We start from the raw sequence: 20,323 nt of genomic DNA on the forward strand, positions 1-20,323 counted from the left end.
CACTATTTTGGGATCATTTCTGTGTATTACGCATGGAAAATACGGACCATATTTCCCTACGCTGAGTGTGACTCCAGCCTTATACTTTTCCTCTGATTGTTCCACTCATTATTTTGGCTTATAAATACTGAGGTAAAATACTGACCATGTGCATGAGTGGCTACATTCCCACATATGTAGCCACATATAAGGCTACATTCCCACAATGAGCTTTTGGTGCGTTTTTTATGTTGCACAATTTCTGCACCAATTAAGTAAATTAGGTTACTTGTGTTTTTTCATTGCGTTTTTGTGTGTGTTTTATTTAACATGAGTTTTTATCACGTCTTTGACTCTGTTTTTTGTTTCTGTTTTGTGTGTCATGCTGTAAATAAAGCTATTTTGCTTTTGAGATTTACATTTTTTTTTGCTTTGATAAAACTTTACTCATATACTTAGGTATACCACACTGAAAGAATGGTGCAAAAGTACAAGATATAAAATACAAAATCTTTATTAAATATACATGAAATAATACAAGGAATCAAAGTAGTAGTGGGTTTAAAAACTGCAAACACAGTATATGAACCGCATGGAGTCAGACAAAGTAACCCACACCAACAGCCGAGTACAGTGAATTAGGGACCACAGACCATATAATAGTCACTAGATGCTCCATTTTAGCAGCAATACAAATAACAAAGCAGGAGCATGTAGATAAAGGTAATAGAATAGTAAGTATTTAGAATAGTAGGGAGTAATCACCTAAGTAAATACCATACCGGCAAATGATGCGGGGAACGTGTCCACTCCAGACCCACCCCATATACTGTGTTTGCAGTTTTTAAACCCACTACTACTTTGATTCCTTGTATTATTTCATGTATATTTAATGAAGATTTTGTATTTTATATCTTGGACTTTTGTACCATTCTTTCAGTGTGGTATGCTTTTGAGCATTTTGGTGTGTCTTGCACTATTCGATCAGCAGGTGTCTGCTACTTCTCTTATATTCTTTATGACAACATGATTAGAGGGTATGCATGCTTTTGCCTGTTTTCCTTGTTTCTACTCATATACTTAGGTGCAGATTACATGCATTTTTGATACGTTTCCGCTGCGAAAACACAAAAACACATGTGCGTTTTTTACCTGCAAAATGTCTGCCCCTGATGCAAATCTATGGGGAAATTCCGCACAGAAAACTCAGTGTACCCCGCAAGAGAAATTGGCATGCTGAAAATTTGACAAAGGCACCACTTTGCTAGAACTGTAAGATGCTGCGTTTTTGACTCAGCAAAAACATGCAGTATCAAAAACACACCAAACTCTCACCATGGAAACGTATCCTAAGGACGAGTGCTGTATATATCCTGTGTATGCACAAACCAAGGTAAAAGGAACTCGGCGCTCTTTTTCATACTGCAAGGTCTAGTTCTGTTTATTGTTAGGAAATCCAAAAACCTGACATTTCAGACAGTGTATATGACCTTTATCAAACATCAGATTGCAGGAGCTGATCAGAATGTAGAAGAGAAGTGCAGCGTGTGGCGGTACAACCGCTCTGGTGAGAGACACTTCTCAAACCGCCACTCACTGTGATTCTCTTCTACATTCTGATCAGCTCCTGCAATCCGATGTTTGAGAAAGGTCATAGACGCTGTGTGAAATGTCAGATTTTTGGATTGTCTAACCATAAACAGAACTCGGCACTTTTTCAGATTGCAAGGTCTAGTTATTCTTTTTCCGTTGGTATAGAGGAACACCTAGCAGTGGGGCTGTTTCCTTTTCTCCACATACCAAGAAGCTGTACCCATTATCTGGAGAGCAAATATTTTTTTTAATTTAAGTTGGACGATGAGCACATTCAGCCTAAGTATTTCAACACAGCGGAGCCTGTACAGTTGCGTGAAAAAGTGTTTGCCCCCTTCCTGATTTCCTATTCTTTTGCATGTTTGTCACAATAAAGTGTTTCAGATCACTACATTTAAATATTAGAGAAAGATAACAAAAGAAAACACAAAATGCACTTTTTAAATGAAGGCCTTTATTATTAAAGGAAAAACAAATCCAAACCTACAGGGCCCTGTGTGAAAAACTAATTCCCCCCTCCTTAAAACCTAAATTAACTGTGGGTTATCAGATATTTGGGGAGCTAATTTCAAATTCCCTAGCCACACACAGGCAGGATTACTGCCACACCTGTTCTAAATCAAGAAATCACTTAACTAGGACCTGTCTGACAAAGTGAATTAGACCAAAAGATCCCCAAAAGCTAGACATCATGTTGAGATTTTTAAATAATTCTGGAACAAATGAGAAACAAAGTAATTGAGATCTAAAAGCCTTTTCCAAAGCTTTGTGACTCCAGCAAACTACAGTGAGACCCATTATCCACAAATGCCAAAAACATGGAATGGTGGTGAGCCTACTCAGGAATTGGGGGGCCAAAATTACCCCAAGAGGGCAGCGATGACTCATCCAAGAGGTCACAGAATATCCCTCAACAACATTGAAAGAACTGCAGGCCTCATTTGCCTCAGTTAAGCTTAGTGTTCATGACTCCACCATAAGAAAGAGGCTGGGCAAAAATAGCCTGCATGGCAGAGTTCTAAGACAAAAACAACTGCTGAGCAATAAGAACATAAAGAATAATCTTAGTTTGGCCAGAAAATATCTTGATGATCCCCAAGACTTGTTGGAAAATGTTAACTGATAAGACAAAAGTTGAACTTTTTGGAAGATGTATATCCCATTACATCTGGTGTAGAAGTAACACAGAATTTCAGAAAAGGAATATCATGCCAACAGTAAAATATGGTGGTGGCAGTGTGATGGTCTGGAGCTGTTTTGCTGCTTCAGTACCTGAAAGACTTGCTGGGGTAAATGGAACCATGAATTCTGCTGTCTACCAAAAAATCCTGAATGAGAAGGAGAGTGTCCGACCATCTGTTCGTGACATCAAACTGAAGCGCACTTGGGTTATGCAGCAGCAAAACACACCAGCAACTCCACCTCTGAATGGCTTAAGAAAAACAAAATTAAGACTTTGGAGTGGCCTAGTCAAAGTCCTGACCTTAATTCGATTGAGATGCTGTGGTATGACCTTAAAAAGGCAGTTCATGCTCAGAAACCCTCCAATGTGGCTGAATTGCTACAATTCTGCAAAGATGAGTGGGCCATAATTCCTCCAGAGCATTGTAAAAGACTCTTTGCCAGTTATCGCAAATGCTTGATTGCGGTTGCTGCTGCTTAGGGTGGCCTAACCAGTTATTAGGTTTAGGGGCAACCATTTTTTTTTTTTTTTTTTACACAGGGCCCTGTAGGTTTGGATTTATTTTTTCCTGAATAATAAAGACATTAATTTAAAAAACTGCATTTTGTGTTTACTTGTGTTAAATGTATCTGATATTTAAATTTGTTAGGTGATATGAAACATTTAAGTGTGACAAACCTGCAAAAAAAAAAAAGGGAAATCAGGAAGGGGGCTAACACTTTTTCGCACAACTGCATAAGTGTCACGATTTTCTGCTGAGAAATAAAAAGAAAATGTGTACAACACCCTGCAGTTTTGTATCTTTAGATGGTGGAATTATTCTTAATAGAATAGAAAATGACTGGGGTAAAGGAGGACTCATGGGGTGAAGTCAGGATTGCCTTAAATATCTCCTGACAATGTGAAGGTTGATGCCACCATTCAGGAATGTTTCTTGGTATAATGTTTACCATGTACATCATGTATCAACTATATCTTTTTATCTCAGAAATGAGCAGGACATTAACAATTGGGAAAAGAAATGGACCCAGATTCATGATGTCTGGTGTTTTCACTCCAGTATTGATGAAGGGTTGTCTGGTAGTCATCTGTCAGCCAGTGTAAGAAATTAACTCCACTTTTCTAACATAAACTATCATGAATTTGTCAACCGCATTCAGCCACACTCACACTAGTCTTCTACCAGTTTTAAAAAATTTAGCAGAACTGGACAAACTTGGTATAAAAACAACAAAACTTGCAAACATTTTATGCAACTACAAGTTGTGCAAACATTTTGCACCAATTTTTTAATCAGTTTTACCCCAGAATTCAGGTGAAAACAGATGAATCAAGGCATTTGTGTTTTGCTAAGATTCTTTCATATGTCCAGGTTTCACATGTATGTTCTATGCATATTTTTCATAGATAGAACATATACTTTGCTATTATATTCCATAGGATGGGTCACATGTCTATTTTTTTATGAACTGATTATCTGTAAAGGAAATACTGAGACATGTGAGTATTTTTTTATACAATTTAAGGATCAAACTTACTCAATCCAGTGAATGGACCTGGGAAAAATAACGGATAACACTCATGTGTCAACTGAGTGCTGTCCGCCTTTCTCTGTTTAATCAGTAGGAGAAGCTTGGAAATTAGGGTTTTTTTTGCATGTGATAAAAACAGATACCACATTGAAGGAAAAAATAGACACGTTGACCAAGAATGGATGAAAATCATATCTAACACACTGATGAAAAATGATGTAGACCTTTGAGCACACTGCACAGTTGTGCTCAACTTTGTATTGCTGTGTCAGACGTGTGCTATCAGAAATTGTGTATTTTTGGATGGCGATTTAAAGGAATTTTATGGATAAGTTTACTGATCATTGCTTAAATACCTTAAGTAAAGACTGCAGCCATGGGGCCTGGAGCAAACCGTATAGGACCCCAATTCCATTCACATCTCTGTGGTAGAAAAGGCCCAGCTCTTCAAGAACTAATGTGAGGATCTGAGAGAGACCTTTAAGAATGAATGGAAATGGTTATTGGAGGCCACAATCATCATTACAAACATGTAAAACAAACATTGTCACATTGTAATAAAAATGTTATTATTGCTTGTCCTACTACATTGGATCCTGTGGTATTTGTGAGGTCTATAAAGGGTCCCTCACTAAGACAACCATCTTTATTATGAAAACGCCCTGCGTTTTACCTGCGGATTTAGTGCGGAATTGGCCTGCGTTTTTACACCTGCGGATTCCTATTAAGCAATAGGTGTAAAACGCTGCGGAATGTGCACAAAGAATTAAAATGCTGTGGAAACTAAACCGCAGCTTTTCCGCAGCATGTGCACTGTAGATTTGGTTTTCCATAGGTTTACGTGGTACTGTACACTGCTTGGAAAAGTGCTATGAATCCGCAGCATCAAACCTGCTGCAGATCCGCAGCAAAATCCGCAACGTGTGCACATACCCTCAATATCATTGAGGAAGTGAAATGATCTTTTGATTTTTTTCTGACAATTATTGTAAGGTTAATAGCACTTCAAGAATGTTGCTTGATGAGAATATCAAGAATATCACTGGGGCACAAGTGGACTTCTACTTATTAGATGAGTCGATCTAAACCAAAGGTTGTGGATGACATTGATCTACTGTGTGAAGACAAGTGCAATATTTATGCCTCATAGAAATTAACCAGTGGCTTCTATTATTCCCAATAGAAATGAAATAGAGCAGGTCCTAATTTTGACAGTCTCAAATAAAGGGTTATTTCAAAGAATTAAATGTTATCCCCTATCCACAGGATGGGAGATCATTTAACTATTACTGGGGGTCTGACCAATGGAGCCTCCAACAATCTCAATAAAGGGGCTCTGGAAACTGAAATCAGGCTATTGCCTTGTCTTAAATATTAGTATTGTGAGTAAAGAGGGAGACACAAGCGCAAAATAGGGTCTTATCCCACAAAATAGAGTAAGCAATTTGACAGAGAACAGCTCACCTGGTATTAGGTATTCAAAGCATGTATAGGTAAGGGCTGCCGCAGACCTACAAGTCGGTCACCGACGGCATGAAACAGAACTCTGCAAAGGAATACGTGGATTTTGTCCGCGCTGCCCAAATGATGAGATTCCAGAAAGTTATTAAAGTTTGACAGTGGTTTATACCTACGCGTTTCAAGGTTTTTTGCAACCTCTTCTTGAGGAAATACCACATGAAACATACACAGGTGGAGCATTAAATATACACAGATTTAAAAAAAAAAAATGAGCACCAAGTAGTCAGATGTCAGTCAGGTGACACATGGCAAAGTTAAAAGTTAGCAGACAAAATGCTATTTGCATAAAAGTTCATAGTAATAGAAGCTGTTCTTATATTAAGTCCATAAAAAAAAAACAAGAAAAAAAGCTGAATGGCACTAAGAAACAGGTGAGTACTCACTGTTTGAGCAGTCTTAGCAGAGTCCAGTAGGATGAGCTGAGTCGACAACCCCACCAAATGGTAATCCACTGGAATAAGGCATGCTTGCTTGAAACAACATGAGTGGATATCCAAAAAGGAAGAAAATAGCAGCACCACACAAGTCTTCCAGTAAAATAAACCTTTGTTCTTTATTTTAACAACGTGCTGTGGACATGGTTACAGAGGGCAGGATAATTGCAAGACAAACTGGTTAGGTTAATGGAGTATGGCCGTTTCGCGTGGTATATGCTTCAACGGGTCCGTGTGTGTGTGTGTGTGTGTGTGTGTGTATGTATGTATGTATGTATGTGTATATATATATATATATATATATATATACTAGATTGTGGCCCGATTCTAACGCATCGGGTATTCTAGAATATGCATGTCCCCGTGGTATATGGACAATGATGATGCAGAATTCGCGGCAGACTGTGCCCGTCGCTGATTGGTCGAGGCAACCTTTATGACATCATCGTCACCATGGCAACCATTACGACATCTACGTCGATACTGTGCCCGTTGCTGAATCAGAAACGTGGGATTTCTACGTCCTTTATGACATCATCGTCGCTGTGCCCGTTGCTGATTGGTCGAAGCCAGATACGGGATTTCTACGTCGATACTGTGCCCGTCGCTGATTGGTCGAGGCCTGGCGGCTCGATACTGTGCCCGTCGCTGAATCAGAAACGTGAGATGTCTACGTCCTTTATGACATCATCGTCGCTGTGCCCGTTGCTGATTGGTCGAGGCCTGGCAGCCTCGACCAATCAGAGACGCGGGATGTCTACGTCCTTTATGACATCATCGTCGCTGTGCCCGTTGCTGATTGGTCGTGGCCTGGCGGCCTCGACAAATCAGAGACGCGGGATTTCCAAGACAGACAGACAGAAAGACAGACAGATGGAAAAACCCTTAGACAATTATATATATAGATATACACACACACACAGTACAGAGCAAAAATTTGGACACACCTTCTCATTTAAAGATTTTTCAGTATTTTCATGACTATGAAAATTGTACATTCACACTGAAGGCATCAAAACTATGAATCAACACATGTGGAATTATATACTTAACAAAAAAGTGTGAAACAACTGAAAAAAGGTCTTATATTCTAGGTTCTTCAAAGCAGCCATCTTTTGCTTTGATGACTGCTTTGAAAACTCTTGGCATTCTCGTTTTCATTGTCATGAAAATACAGAAAAATCTTTAAATGAGAAGGCGTGTCCAAACTTTTGGTCTGTATATATATCTATATATATAATTGTCTAAGGGTTTTTCCGTCTGTCTGTCTTTCTTTCTGTCTGTCTTTCTGTCTGTCTGTCTGTCTGTCCTGGAAATCCCGCGTCTCTGATTGGTCGAGGCCTCGACCAATCAGCAACGGGCACAGCGACGATGATGTCATAAAGGACGTAGACATCTCACGTTTCTGATTCAGCGACGGGCACAGTATCAACGTAGATGTCATAATGGTTGCCATGGCGATGATGATGTCATAAAGGTTGCCTCGACCAATCAGCGACGGGCACAGTCTGCCGCGAATTCTGGAATCATCATTGTCCATATACTACGGGGACATGCATATTCTAGAATACCCGATGCGTTAGAATCGTGCCACAATCTAGTATATATATATATATATATATATACACATATATATTGGTCTGGATTTTTATTCCTATTTAATGATGAATTAGAATGGAAGGATATCGCTCATCTGCTAAAGCTCAGTGGCAGAGTGGGAAGGACGATGTGTTCCACACCTACAAGATTGCATACACCCTCAGGATCGCATCGCAGGAGGAGCACACAGCTCTTCTCCAAATGACCCAGGGCTATTATCAGCTCCTGCACAGAGACAAGTTATACAGAGGCCAGTGCAAGTCACATAAAGTTTTATAAATCACTCTTTCAGCACCGTTATTCCCACCACCTGGGGATTGCAAATCATGTCTTTTGAAGAAAGGAATGATTGGTTGTATAAAATTATTTCAGAGAGGAATATTAACAAAATTAAAAATACCCCAGTATTTATTTATATAATTATACTGGGGTCAAGGAACAGTCCGGAAAGAGAAGAAGAGTTTATGCTCTGTAGAACTACTGTTTTTCTGAGTTGAGATAGAAAAATTGAAAAAAAACGGGATTTAGTGATTTCCCTCACCCGCTCTGCGGGAATGTGCTTTTCTTGCTTAAATCTATGTGTATTTAATGCTCCTCCTGTGTATCTTTCATGTAGCATCTCCTGAAGAAGAGGTTGCAAAAAAACCTTGAAACACGTAGAATAAAGCCACTGTCAAACTTTAATAACTTTCTGGAATCTCATCATTTGGGCAGCACGGATGAAATTCACGTATTCCTTTGCAGAGTTCTCTTATCTTGAATATGGCAGAGGTGAACATGCTCAATATTCACTCCATTCATAGCCTATAGGACAGCTGAAGAAAACCAAGCACAACACTCAGCAATTTCCTGCAGTTCGAGAGACATTGAATGGATTGGAAGTCGAGTATGCACACCACTATTCTAATGATAGGTGATATCTTTTGATTCTGGGAATAACAATTTAATAATATATGTAGATGAGAGTTCATCATGTATCACAATAATATGACATTCTACCATTCTCTTGAAGACATCCTGGATTCATTTCCATGGTCTCCCTCATTTTCAAAGACTCTCCAGCTTTCTGTGGCTGAAACATCAATCAATCCAATCAAACCAATTGCAACTGAACTGTAAGATAAAAGAGAAAAGAGAAACTTATGAAAATCCTCAGCCAGGCCATAATTGTCTGAAGGCTTCATACTATGGACAGCAACTTCAGTATCTTTTTTGGAAAATCCTAATCCCCCATGTTTTAATTGACAGATAGGGCTGCAGTAAGTGTTAGACTGGGGTTCTTTGGGTCTAACAGGGAGGAAGTATTCATGTAGGCCATTACTATTAATGGTATAATAACTTTATAAATCCTGTGCTTAGAATTGAGAGTCCTCGGTGGTTGATAACTTTTAATGGCTAACTGAAAAGATGTCAACAAATTGCAAGCTTTTGGGACTACTCAGGCCTCTTCATCAGGCATACAACATCTGTAGAATCACATATTTATATACAACACAGCACAGAGCTGTCATTATGGGAGAGTGATAAACATTTGTGTCTATAAATATTGGAAAGTTCCTAGAAAAGGAGTGAATGTTTTGTTGTCTTCTGATTGGGGTCTGGTTCTGTGTTATGATGCCCCATAAGGTCTGAGTGCAAATTCTTTAATTGATGTAAAAAGACATAAATCCATGCGACACATTCATTCCTGCACTAAGTGTTTCAAAGGTTGTCATAAATTTATACTCCGAGATTCTCATGTCTCTCTGAGATTTGAAGTTACCAAGTAATACAAGTAATTTCAGGTCCATGGTGCTATGATCAAACATACATACGGTAAATGTTTGGCCACAGGTAGATCCATTCTTTTTTTTTATTGTGTGGTGGTGAGAATTTATCCTTGTTCTCAGTTTCTGCCCTGTCTCCCCAACATACAGACCCCCAGTTGGACATTTAGTACAAATAATTAAGTACACCACATTAGATGTGATGCAAGTGAAAGTACCTGGGATCTTGTAGCCCTGATGTGAATTAGGGATCTTTATCTTGTCCATGGTCATTATAAATGGACAGTTTTTACATTTTATCTCGTTGTTTGGAAAGGTTCCTGCAGCTGTTGGAGAGGACAGCGAGCTTCTGACAATGATACGTTTTAGATTTGGGGGCTGTCTAAAACACAGTAGTGGGGGCGTCTGGAAAAATGGATTGTAAGCGGGCATCTTTTTGTAGTAAAGGTTGTAATTTCCGTGCAGCTCCCCTTAGCACCTCCAGATTTGGATTGTAGGCAACTACTAGAGGCACCCGATTATTTTCTTCTTTAGCTTTGTAATGTAGCAGGTGATTCCTTGATATTCTGGTGGCTCTTATGATCTGATTTTCAATTGTTCTTGGATGGTAGCCCTGATTCAAAAAGGCCTTTCTGAGGCGAACAAGGTGTTCATCTATCCATGGGGTTGGAACATATACGATTGTATCTGATTGCTTGGCTGTAGACAATAGAGTTTTTTATGTGTTTTGGATGGAAAGGTACTTTGAGCTGCGTCACTTCTAATGTGGTGTACTTAATTATTTGTACTAAATGTTCAACTTGGTGTCTGTATGTTGGGGAGACAGGGCAGAAACTGAGAACAAGGATAAATTCTCACTGCCATACAATAAGAGAAAAAAGAGTAGATCTACCTGTGGCCAAATATTTATGTGTCTGATCATAGTAACATGGACCTGAAATTACTTGTATTGAAAGGTAACTTCATATCTCAGAGAGACAGGAGAATCTAGGAGTATAAATTTATGACGACCTTTGACACACAGTGCAGGAATGAATGTGCTGCATGGATTTATGTCTTTTTACATCAATTAAGGAATTTGCACTCAGACCTTATGGGGCATCATAACACAGTACCAGTTCCCAATCAGAGGACAACAAAACATTCACTCCTTGTCTAGGAACTTTCCAATATTTATGAACACAACTATTTATCACTCTCCTATGATGACAGCTCTGTGCTGTGTTGTGTATAAATGTGATTTTTCAGATGCTGTATTAGTCTATACCTGATGAAGAGGCTTGAGTAGTCTCGAAAGCTTGCAATTTGTTACCATCTTTGCAGTTAGCCATTAAAAAGGTATCAACCACTGAGGACTCTCAATTCCTCTCTCAGTAAAGCCTACATATGGGTTGGCCAGAACCAAGTGTGATTAGATGTAATTAAAAACCACATGGTGAAGGGAGGGTGAGATTAGATTGGTTCCGGCCAACCCATATGTAGGCTTTGCTGAGAGAGGTGTCCACATTCACCCAAGCTTACAGACATTAGCCTTCGGTAAGTGTTCACATTTGTACAGGGAGGTCAGGGACCCATCAGATTAATCAGACCACCTTGACTATGGTTGATGGGCTCACACTATTTGGCCAAATTCTGTGCAAAGCGTCTCACAAATATTTTTTCCTAATGTTCAAAAAGCCATTTTGCTATTCATATTTCATGTATTTCATATTAGACATGCTTTGGCACGATAGAGTGCAACCTTTTTTTGCATATTGCGAAAGGATTTCAAGTTACGGAAATATATATCTCTCTCTCTCCAGAATTTTATACCTACGAATTCAGGCACTTCCTCATTCAATGGATCCGTCAACAAACTGGATGCGTTGGATCTGTTTTTCTTTATTTTTGTGACATCCGTCGATACATAACAACAACGCATTGTGACGGCCGACGAATGACGGAAGTGTGAATGAAGCCTTAAGGTACCTTCACACTAAACGATTTCGCTAGCAATCCGTGACGTTGCAGCGTCCTCGCTAGCGATATCGTTTAGTTTGACACACAGCAGCGATCAGAATCCTGCTGTTATGTCGTTGGTCGGGGCTAGAGGGCCAGACCTTTCTTTGGTCGCTGGCTCTCCCGCTGACATCGCTGGATCGGCGTGTGTGACACCGATCCAGCGTTGTCTTCACTGGTAACCAGGGTAAACATTGGGTAACTAAGCACAGGGCCGCGCTTAGTAACCCGATGTTTACCCTGGTTACCATCCTAAAAGTAAAAAAAACAAACGCTACATACTTACCTAACGCTGTCTGTCCTCCAGCGCTGTGCTCTGCACTCCTCCTGCACTGGCTGTGAGCGTCGGTCAGCCGGAAAGCAGAGCGGTGACGTCACCGCTCTGCTTTCCGGCCGCTGTGCTCACAGACAGTACAGGAGGAGTGCAGAGCACAGCGCTGGAGGACAGACGGCTGTAGGTAAGTATGTAGCGTTTGTTTTTTTTTACTTTTAGGATGGTAACCAGGGTAAACATCGGGTTACTAAGCGCGGCCCTGCGCTTAGTTACCCGATGTTTACCCTGGTTACCGACATCGTTGGTCGCTGGAGAGCTGTCTGTGTGACAGCTCTCCAGCGACCAAACAGCGACGCTGCAGCGATCCGGATCGTTGTCGGTATCGCTGCAGCGCCGCTTAATGTGAAGGTACCTTTAGACTTACTGGCCTATAATTTCCAGGTTCACTTTTAGAGCCCTTTTTGAATATTGGTACCACATTTGCTATGCGCCAGTCATGTGGAACAGACCCTGTCGCTATAGAGTCCCTAAAAATAAGAAATAATGGTTTATCTATTACATTACTTAGTTTTCTTAGTACTCGAGGGTGTATGCCATCTGGACCCGGAGATTTATCTATTTTAATCTTATTTAGCTGGTTTCGCACCTCTTCTTGGGTTAGATTGGTGACCCTTAATATAGGGTTTTCTTTGTCTCTCTGCATTTCACCTGCAAATTGCCTCTTCTGAGAAAAAGAGGACTTAACTCTATAGCGCCACCAGTTGGAAGTAGCGATCCTACAAGTCACAATCAACTCTTTAACGAGTCGTACAATATGACTTAGGATAAAAGCCAAATTAGTATCTCAATTCGCAGACACGGTGTTTCGGACTGTTGGCCCTCGTCAGTGCGAAATATGAGAAGTAATTTGGCTAGGTGAGAGGCTCTGGACTGGGGTCTAAGGGGTATCGTTTCTCCTCATGGAGAGTGACATACCATCTCTGGCTTGTCAAGGTAAGGAGGCTTATTCGCCATGCAATGCTCCTCTGGGAAATATAATATGCAAATTGCCTCTTGTGAGAAAAAGAGGACTTAACTCTATAGCGCCACCTGTTGGAAGTAGCGATCCTACAAGTCACAATTAACTCTTTAACGAGTTGTACAATATGACTTAGGATAAAAGCCAAATTAGTATCTCAATTCGCAGACACGGTGTTTCAGGCTGTTGGCCCTTGTCAGTGCGAAGCATGAGAACTAATTTGGCTAGGTGAGAGGCTCTGGACTGGGGTCTAAGGGGTATCGTTTCTCCTTATGCATTTCACCTAGCATTTTATTTTCCACCGTGAATATCATGAAGAAGAAGGTGTTTAATATATAGGATCCTCAGATAATAAGAATCAGCATGATCCACCAGGCATTCGGATGACAAGTGAGAAAACAATCGGCCCACTTTTCTGGATGCAACTCCGAACGATTTTTTTATACTGTCATGAAAACGGTAAGCCTACCTCAACATTTAGGAAAAAATACTGATTTTTACAATATGTTAAAAAAAAATGCAATTTTGAGCAGTCCGGGTAGTCAGAGAAGCTTCTTATCTTTCCCCTTCCTTTACTGCCACATTCTAGATATGATAAATGCGCTGGGTGATCAAATAAAATTATGAACGACAGACATAACAGCTTGGTATTCAACTTCGTTACAAGTTTGGAGCAATGAACACAAATTAATTGAGTAGGATATAAAGGAAACAATGTGCTGCCGTGACACCATAGTACAATCTAATTTATGAATATAACCTGATCAGGACCGGGTCATTTCCACCCCCTGTCCCTGACTAGGTACATTTTCAGTTTTTTTCCATACACTTTTCATATCCTACTCCATTAATTCATTATTATTATTTATTATTGATTATTATCATCAGCATTGCTCTGAACTTGCAACAGATGTGACTACCAAGCTGTATATAGAGGGCTGTGTGGGCTCATACGGTGTATAGGGGGCTGTGTGGGGGCTCATACAGTATATAATAGGGGGCTGTGTGGGGGCTCATACGGTATATAATAGGGGGCTGTGTGGGGGCTCATACGGTATATAGGGGGCTGTGTGGGCTCATACGGTATATAGGGGAGTTGTGTGGGAGCTCATATGGTATATAGGGGGCTGTGTGGGGCCTCATACGGTATATAGGGGAGCGGTGTGGGGGCTCATACGGTATATAGGGGAGCTGTGTGGGAGCTCATACGGTATATAGGGGAGCTGTGTGGGCTCATACGGTATATAGGGGAGCTGTGTGGGCTCATACGGTATATAGAGAAGCTTTGTGGGGGCTCATATGGTATATAGGGGGCTGTGTGGGGCCTCATACGGTATATAGGGGTGTGTGTAGGCTCATACGGTATATAGGGGAGCTGTGTGGGGGCTCATACGGTATATAGGGGGCTGTGTGGGCTCATACGGTATATAGGGGAGCTGTGTGGGGGCTCATACGGTATATAGGGGGCTGTGTGGGGGCTCATACGGTATATAGGGGGCTGTGTGGGCTCATACGGTATATAGGGAAGCTGTGTGGGCTCATACGGTAAATAGGGGAGCGGTGTGGGCTCATACGGTATATAAGGGAGTCGTTTGTGGGCTCATATGGTATATAAGGGGCTGTGTGGGAGCTGATACGGTATATAGGGGAGCCGTGTGGGAGCTCATATGGTATATAGGGGGCTGTGTGGGAGCTCATATGGTATATAGGGGAGCTGTGTGGGAGCTCATACGGTGTATAGGGGGCTGTGTGGGGGCTCATACGGTATATAGGGGGCTGTGTGGGCTCATACGGTATATAGGGAAGCTGTGTGGGCTCATACGGTATATAGGGGAGCGGTGTGGGCTCATACGGTATATAAGGGAGTTGTTTGTGGGCTCATATGGTATATAAGGGGCTGTGTGGGAGCTGATACGGTATATAGGGGAGCCGTGTGGGAGCTCATATGGTATATAGGGGGCTGTGTGGGAGCTCATATGGTATATAGGGGAGCTGTGTGGGAGCTCATATGGTATATAGGGGGCTGTGTGGGGGCTCATACGGTATATAGGGGAGCTGTGTGGGGGCTCATACGGTATATAGGGGAGCTGTGTGGGGGCTCATACGGTATATAGGGGAGATGTGTGGGGGCTCATACGGTATATAGGGGGCTGTGTTGGGGGCCCATACGGTATATAGGGGAGCTGTGTGGGAGCTCATACGGTATATAGGGGAGCTGTCTGGAGGCTCATACGGTATATAGGGGAGCTGTGTGGGGGCTCATACGGTATATAGGGGAGATGTGTGGAGGCTCATACGGTATATAGGGGAGATGTGTGGGGGCTCATACGGTATATAGGGGAGCTGTGTTCGGGCTCATACGGTATATAGGGGAGCTGTGTGGGCTCATACGGTATATAGAGAAGCTTTGTGGGGGCTCATATGGTATATAGGGGGCTGTGTGGGGCCTCATACGGTATATAGGGGTGTGTGTAGGCTCATACGGTATATAGGGGAGCTGTGTGGGGGCTCATACGGTATATAGGGGGCTGTGTGGGCTCATACGGTATATAGGGGAGCTGTGTGGGGGCTCATACGGTATATAGGGGGCTGTGTGGGGGCTCATACGGTATATAGGGGGCTGTGTGGGCTCATACGGTATATAGGGAAGCTGTGTGGGCTCATACGGTAAATAGGGGAGCGGTGTGGGCTCATACGGTATATAAGGGAGTCGTTTGTGGGCTCATATGGTATATAAGGGGCTGTGTGGGAGCTGATACGGTATATAGGGGAGCCGTGTGGGAGCTCATATGGTATATAGGGGGCTGTGTGGGAGCTCATATGGTATATAGGGGAGCTGTGTGGGAGCTCATACGGTGTATAGGGGGCTGTGTGGGGGCTCATACGGTATATAGGGGGCTGTGTGGGCTCATACGGTATATAGGGAAGCTGTGTGGGCTCATACGGTATATAGGGGAGCGGTGTGGGCTCATACGGTATATAAGGGAGTTGTTTGTGGGCTCATATGGTATATAAGGGGCTGTGTGGGAGCTGATACGGTATATAGGGGAGCCGTGTGGGAGCTCATATGGTATATAGGGGGCTGTGTGGGAGCTCATATGGTATATAGGGGAGCTGTGTGGGAGCTCATATGGTATATAGGGGGCTGTGTGGGGGCTCATACGGTATATAGGGGAGCTGTGTGGGGGCTCATACGGTATATAGGGGAGCTGTGTGGGGGCTCATACGGTATATAGGGGAGATGTGTGGGGGCTCATACGGTATATAGGGGGCTGTGTTGGGGGCCCATACGGTATATAGGGGAGTTGTGTGGGAGCTCATACGGTATATAGGGGAGCTGTCTGGAGGCTCATACGGTATATAGGGGAGCTGTGTGGGGGCTCATACGGTATATAGGGGAGATGTGTGGAGGCTCATACGGTATATAGGGGAGATGTGTGGGGGCTCATACGGTATATAGGGGAGCTGTGTTCGGGCTCATACGGTATATAGGGGAGCTGTGTGGGCTCATACGGTATATAGAGAAGCTTTGTGGGGGCTCATATGGTATATAGGGGGCTGTGTGGGGCCTCATACGGTATATAGGGGTGTGTGTAGGCTCATACGGTATATAGGGGAGCTGTGTGGGGGCTCATACGGTATATAGGGGGCTGTGTGGGCTCATACGGTATATAGGGGAGCTGTGTGGGGGCTCATACGGTATATAGGGGGCTGTGTGGGGGCTCATACGGTATATAGGGGGCTGTGTGGGCTCATACGGTATATAGGGAAGCTGTGTGGGCTCATACGGTAAATAGGGGAGCGGTGTGGGCTCATACGGTATATAAGGGAGTCGTTTGTGGGCTCATATGGTATATAAGGGGCTGTGTGGGAGCTGATACGGTATATAGGGGAGCCGTGTGGGAGCTCATATGGTATATAGGGGGCTGTGTGGGAGCTCATATGGTATATAGGGGAGCTGTGTGGGAGCTCATACGGTGTATAGGGGGCTGTGTGGGGGCTCATACGGTATATAGGGGGCTGTGTGGGCTCATACGGTATATAGGGAAGCTGTGTGGGCTCATACGGTATATAGGGGAGCGGTGTGGGCTCATACGGTATATAAGGGAGTTGTTTGTGGGCTCATATGGTATATAAGGGGCTGTGTGGGAGCTGATACGGTATATAGGGGAGCCGTGTGGGAGCTCATATGGTATATTTGGGGGCTGTGTGGGAGCTCATATGGTATATAGGGGAGCTGTGTGGGAGCTCATATGGTATATAGGGGGCTGTGTGGGGGCTCATACGGTATATAGGGGAGCTGTGTGGGGGCTCATACGGTATATAGGGGAGCTGTGTGGGGGCTCATACGGTATATAGGGGAGATGTGTGGGGGCTCATACGGTATATAGGGGGCTGTGTTGGGGGCCCATACGGTATATAGGGGAGCTGTGTGGGAGCTCATACGGTATATAGGGGAGCTGTCTGGAGGCTCATACGGTATATAGGGGAGCTGTGTGGGGGCTCATACGGTATATAGGGGAGATGTGTGGAGGCTCATACGGTATATAGGGGAGATGTGTGGGGGCTCATACGGTATATAGGGGAGCTGTGTTCGGGCTCATACGGTATATAGGGGAGCTGTGTGGGGCTCATACCATATATAGGGGAGCTGTGTGGGGGCTCATACGGTATATAGCGCTGTGTAATATGTTAGCGCTATATAAAAATAAATATTATTTATTTTTTTATATAGGGGAGCTGTGTGGGAGCTCATACGGTATATAAGGGAGCTGTGTGGGGGCTCATACGGTATATAGGGGAGCGGTGTGGGGGCTCATACGGTATATAGGGGCTGTGTGGGAGCTCATATGGTATATAGGGGAGCTGTGTGGGGGCTCATACGGTATAGAGGGGAGCTGTGTGAGGGCTCATATGGTATATAGGGTAGCTGTGTGGGGACTCATACGGTATATAGGGGGCTGTGTGGGGGCTCATACGGTATATAGGGGCTGTGTGGGAGCTCATAGGGTATATAGGGGAGTTGTGTGGGGGCTCATACGGTATATAGGGGAGGTGTGTGGGGGCTCATACGGTCCATGGGGGAGCTGTATGGGGGCTCATACGGTATATAGGGGAGCTGTGGGGGCTCATGCGGTATTGGAACGCCCCCAGACACAGGGCCACGAGTTCTCGGTACTGGGCCTCTCTGGTTCGGTTCTGAGACTGTCACGGTGGCTTGACCCGGTCCGTGACCCTGCTAAGGGGCGTCCAGTAAAGGGATTTGTACAGTCTATCAATGGTTCGTGACGCCACCTGTGGTGTTCGGTCAGGGGGACCGACGCTGCTATGGGGTCCGCTGGGGTGATGGAATGGCAGCCGGATGGTACACCTTCCCACAGGTGAAGTATGTCCCCAGGGCTTCCCAGTAAGGTGGATGGTGATGGTGTGAGGTGCAGGCAATAACGAGGACACAAGGTTGCAGTCTCTTTACCTCTTTACTGAAGGCTTCAGGATCCTCAATCCAGAGTACGTTTAACAGGGCTCTCAGAGTCTGGCTGGTCCGATGGGCACATCCAGAGTTTCCCTCGCAGATGGAAATCGTTGCCTACCAATAGCGCCTGTGTGTTGTAGTCCTACCCTGCTGAGCATTCGGAATAGTCCTCACAACTGCTGTTCTCGTTCGTTCGTTCGTTCTCTACAGCTCGCTCTCTCTCTCTCGTTCTTTGGTTCCAGATGTTACTAGTTTCTAACGTCCCCCAGGTATGTTATGGATAGGACGCCACCCGTTTGACGGGAAGGCTTGGAGGTCTTCCGGGACCCTAGAGACGCCCCTCTCCCAATGTTGCCCCCTATGCCTTCGTAGGTGTAAAAGGTAGACAGCCAACCTATAATCAACTGTCCATTTGAAGTAAGGCCTGAAGTCAGTTACTCCTACGGTGATCCGGCCACCGACTACGCGCCTCAGTAAGATGTTGCCTTCCTCTCTCGGCACAACTCTTACTGGCTCTCCTTTGTGCTGATCTCGTTTACACTGTTCCACAATATTCTTCCCCACTTGTCTCTCTCTTAGGATACCGCCGCAAGGTGTGCAGCTGCGGTTCCGTTACGTTCTGTTCTGTCGCTAGGCACCTGCCAGGTTCCCACGCCTGACAGGGACCCCCCTGTGCCTTCGCCCTGCAACACCCCCTGCCACGGGATGTTGCCTGGTTCCAACCCAGTCAGCTTCTGACTAACTTCCTCCCCACCCCCTAGTTTTATCAGTGTGAGGAGTGGCCCAATAAATAAAACCTTTTGCTCCCCCTAGTGGCCGGAGTGTGAAGTGTAATGTGTTCTGGTGATACCTGGTCAGGATAACTCTTTAGTGCCATCAGACATACCGCTGCTCTCCTTAGTGGCAGAGTGCTATACTGCAACGACCAGGTCTCTGGGGCACTGCACTCCCCCCCCGGTTAAATCCAGTACTCCTGGACTGGGAAAAAGAACAACAATATAATGCAGTGAGAGACATACAAAATTTTGAATGCTAAGAACAAGTAAATAGAAAAGGTGCTTCCCTTTATGGGAGGTAAGGACACTTGAACGTTACAAACAAAAATAGCAGTTAAATATTTTTAAATAACTTTATGACTATAAATAACTCTCAGTACCCAGCCGGGTATTCTACTAAGTGCAAACTTTGGTTAACTTTTCCTTTAAGGGCGTATACGCTGAACCCACTAAAGGCCTACTATCAAGTACTACAACTCAACTTTCTTTTCCATTCTCACTTCACCAATGCAGGACCGCCTAGCTCCTTGGCTGGGCCTACTGTCATTGTATCGACCATCTTTCTACAGTTCTCAGGCAGACTCTCTAACCCCTACGGGTTCACTTCAAGCTTTCCTGTCCTCAATCTCTATCAACATTATCTAAATTCAAACATCATTAACATTTTAACTTTTATTGCAATCATGTAAACATTCCCTTTAAGAGGGACCCAAGTCTTTAGTGCAGACTCTCTCTCTGTCTGCAAGTTCACGGAAAGCAAGACCTTCTACGTCATGTCCAGCAGCATTATCTTCGCAAAGTCTTCTTTCACTTGTAAAACCAGTAGGGAGCACCTTTAAGAAGGTGCAAACTATATACAAAACAGTTCTGAATCATTCACCGTCCATGATCCGGCAGTCTTTAAACAATGATGAACTTGTACAAAAAATAGAAAAAGGAATGGAAGACAATAGGGATTCCGGGTAAACAAAGGGATCCCTAAGAGTTAACCCTGGACGGGTTTAAAGCAGCAACAACATCAGGAAACAGTTAACTATTTACATTGTTCAGGTTTTCGAGGTTTATTCCTATAATAGGTTGCAAGGCATCCATCGGTCGAGAATTCTTCCCGGCCGCGGAAGTCCCGGTCCCGTGTTCTCGCCCATTGCAGTGTCTTTGTCGGTCGGGCGTCTCTCAG

General features: G+C 43.6%; 1 protein-coding gene across 1 annotated transcript in view; it reads right to left on the minus strand.

The window, feature by feature from the left end:
- The window catches only part of MPP4 (MAGUK p55 scaffold protein 4), a 149,578-nt gene that overhangs the window by 104,976 nt on the left and 24,279 nt on the right, over positions 1-20,323 (minus strand). The window contains exons 2-3 of the mRNA XM_069733562.1: positions 8,841-8,954; positions 4,644-4,765 (exon numbers count right to left, since the gene is read on the minus strand). Coding sequence (XP_069589663.1) covers positions 4,644-4,765; positions 8,841-8,922 — 204 coding nt within the window. The 5' untranslated portion in view covers positions 8,923-8,954. The remainder of the gene's footprint in view (positions 1-4,643; positions 4,766-8,840; positions 8,955-20,323) is intronic.

The sequence above is a fragment of the Ranitomeya imitator genome, chromosome 7 (assembly GCF_032444005.1).
Source record: "Ranitomeya imitator isolate aRanImi1 chromosome 7, aRanImi1.pri, whole genome shotgun sequence".
NCBI classification, from domain to species: Eukaryota; Metazoa; Chordata; class Amphibia; order Anura; family Dendrobatidae; genus Ranitomeya; species Ranitomeya imitator.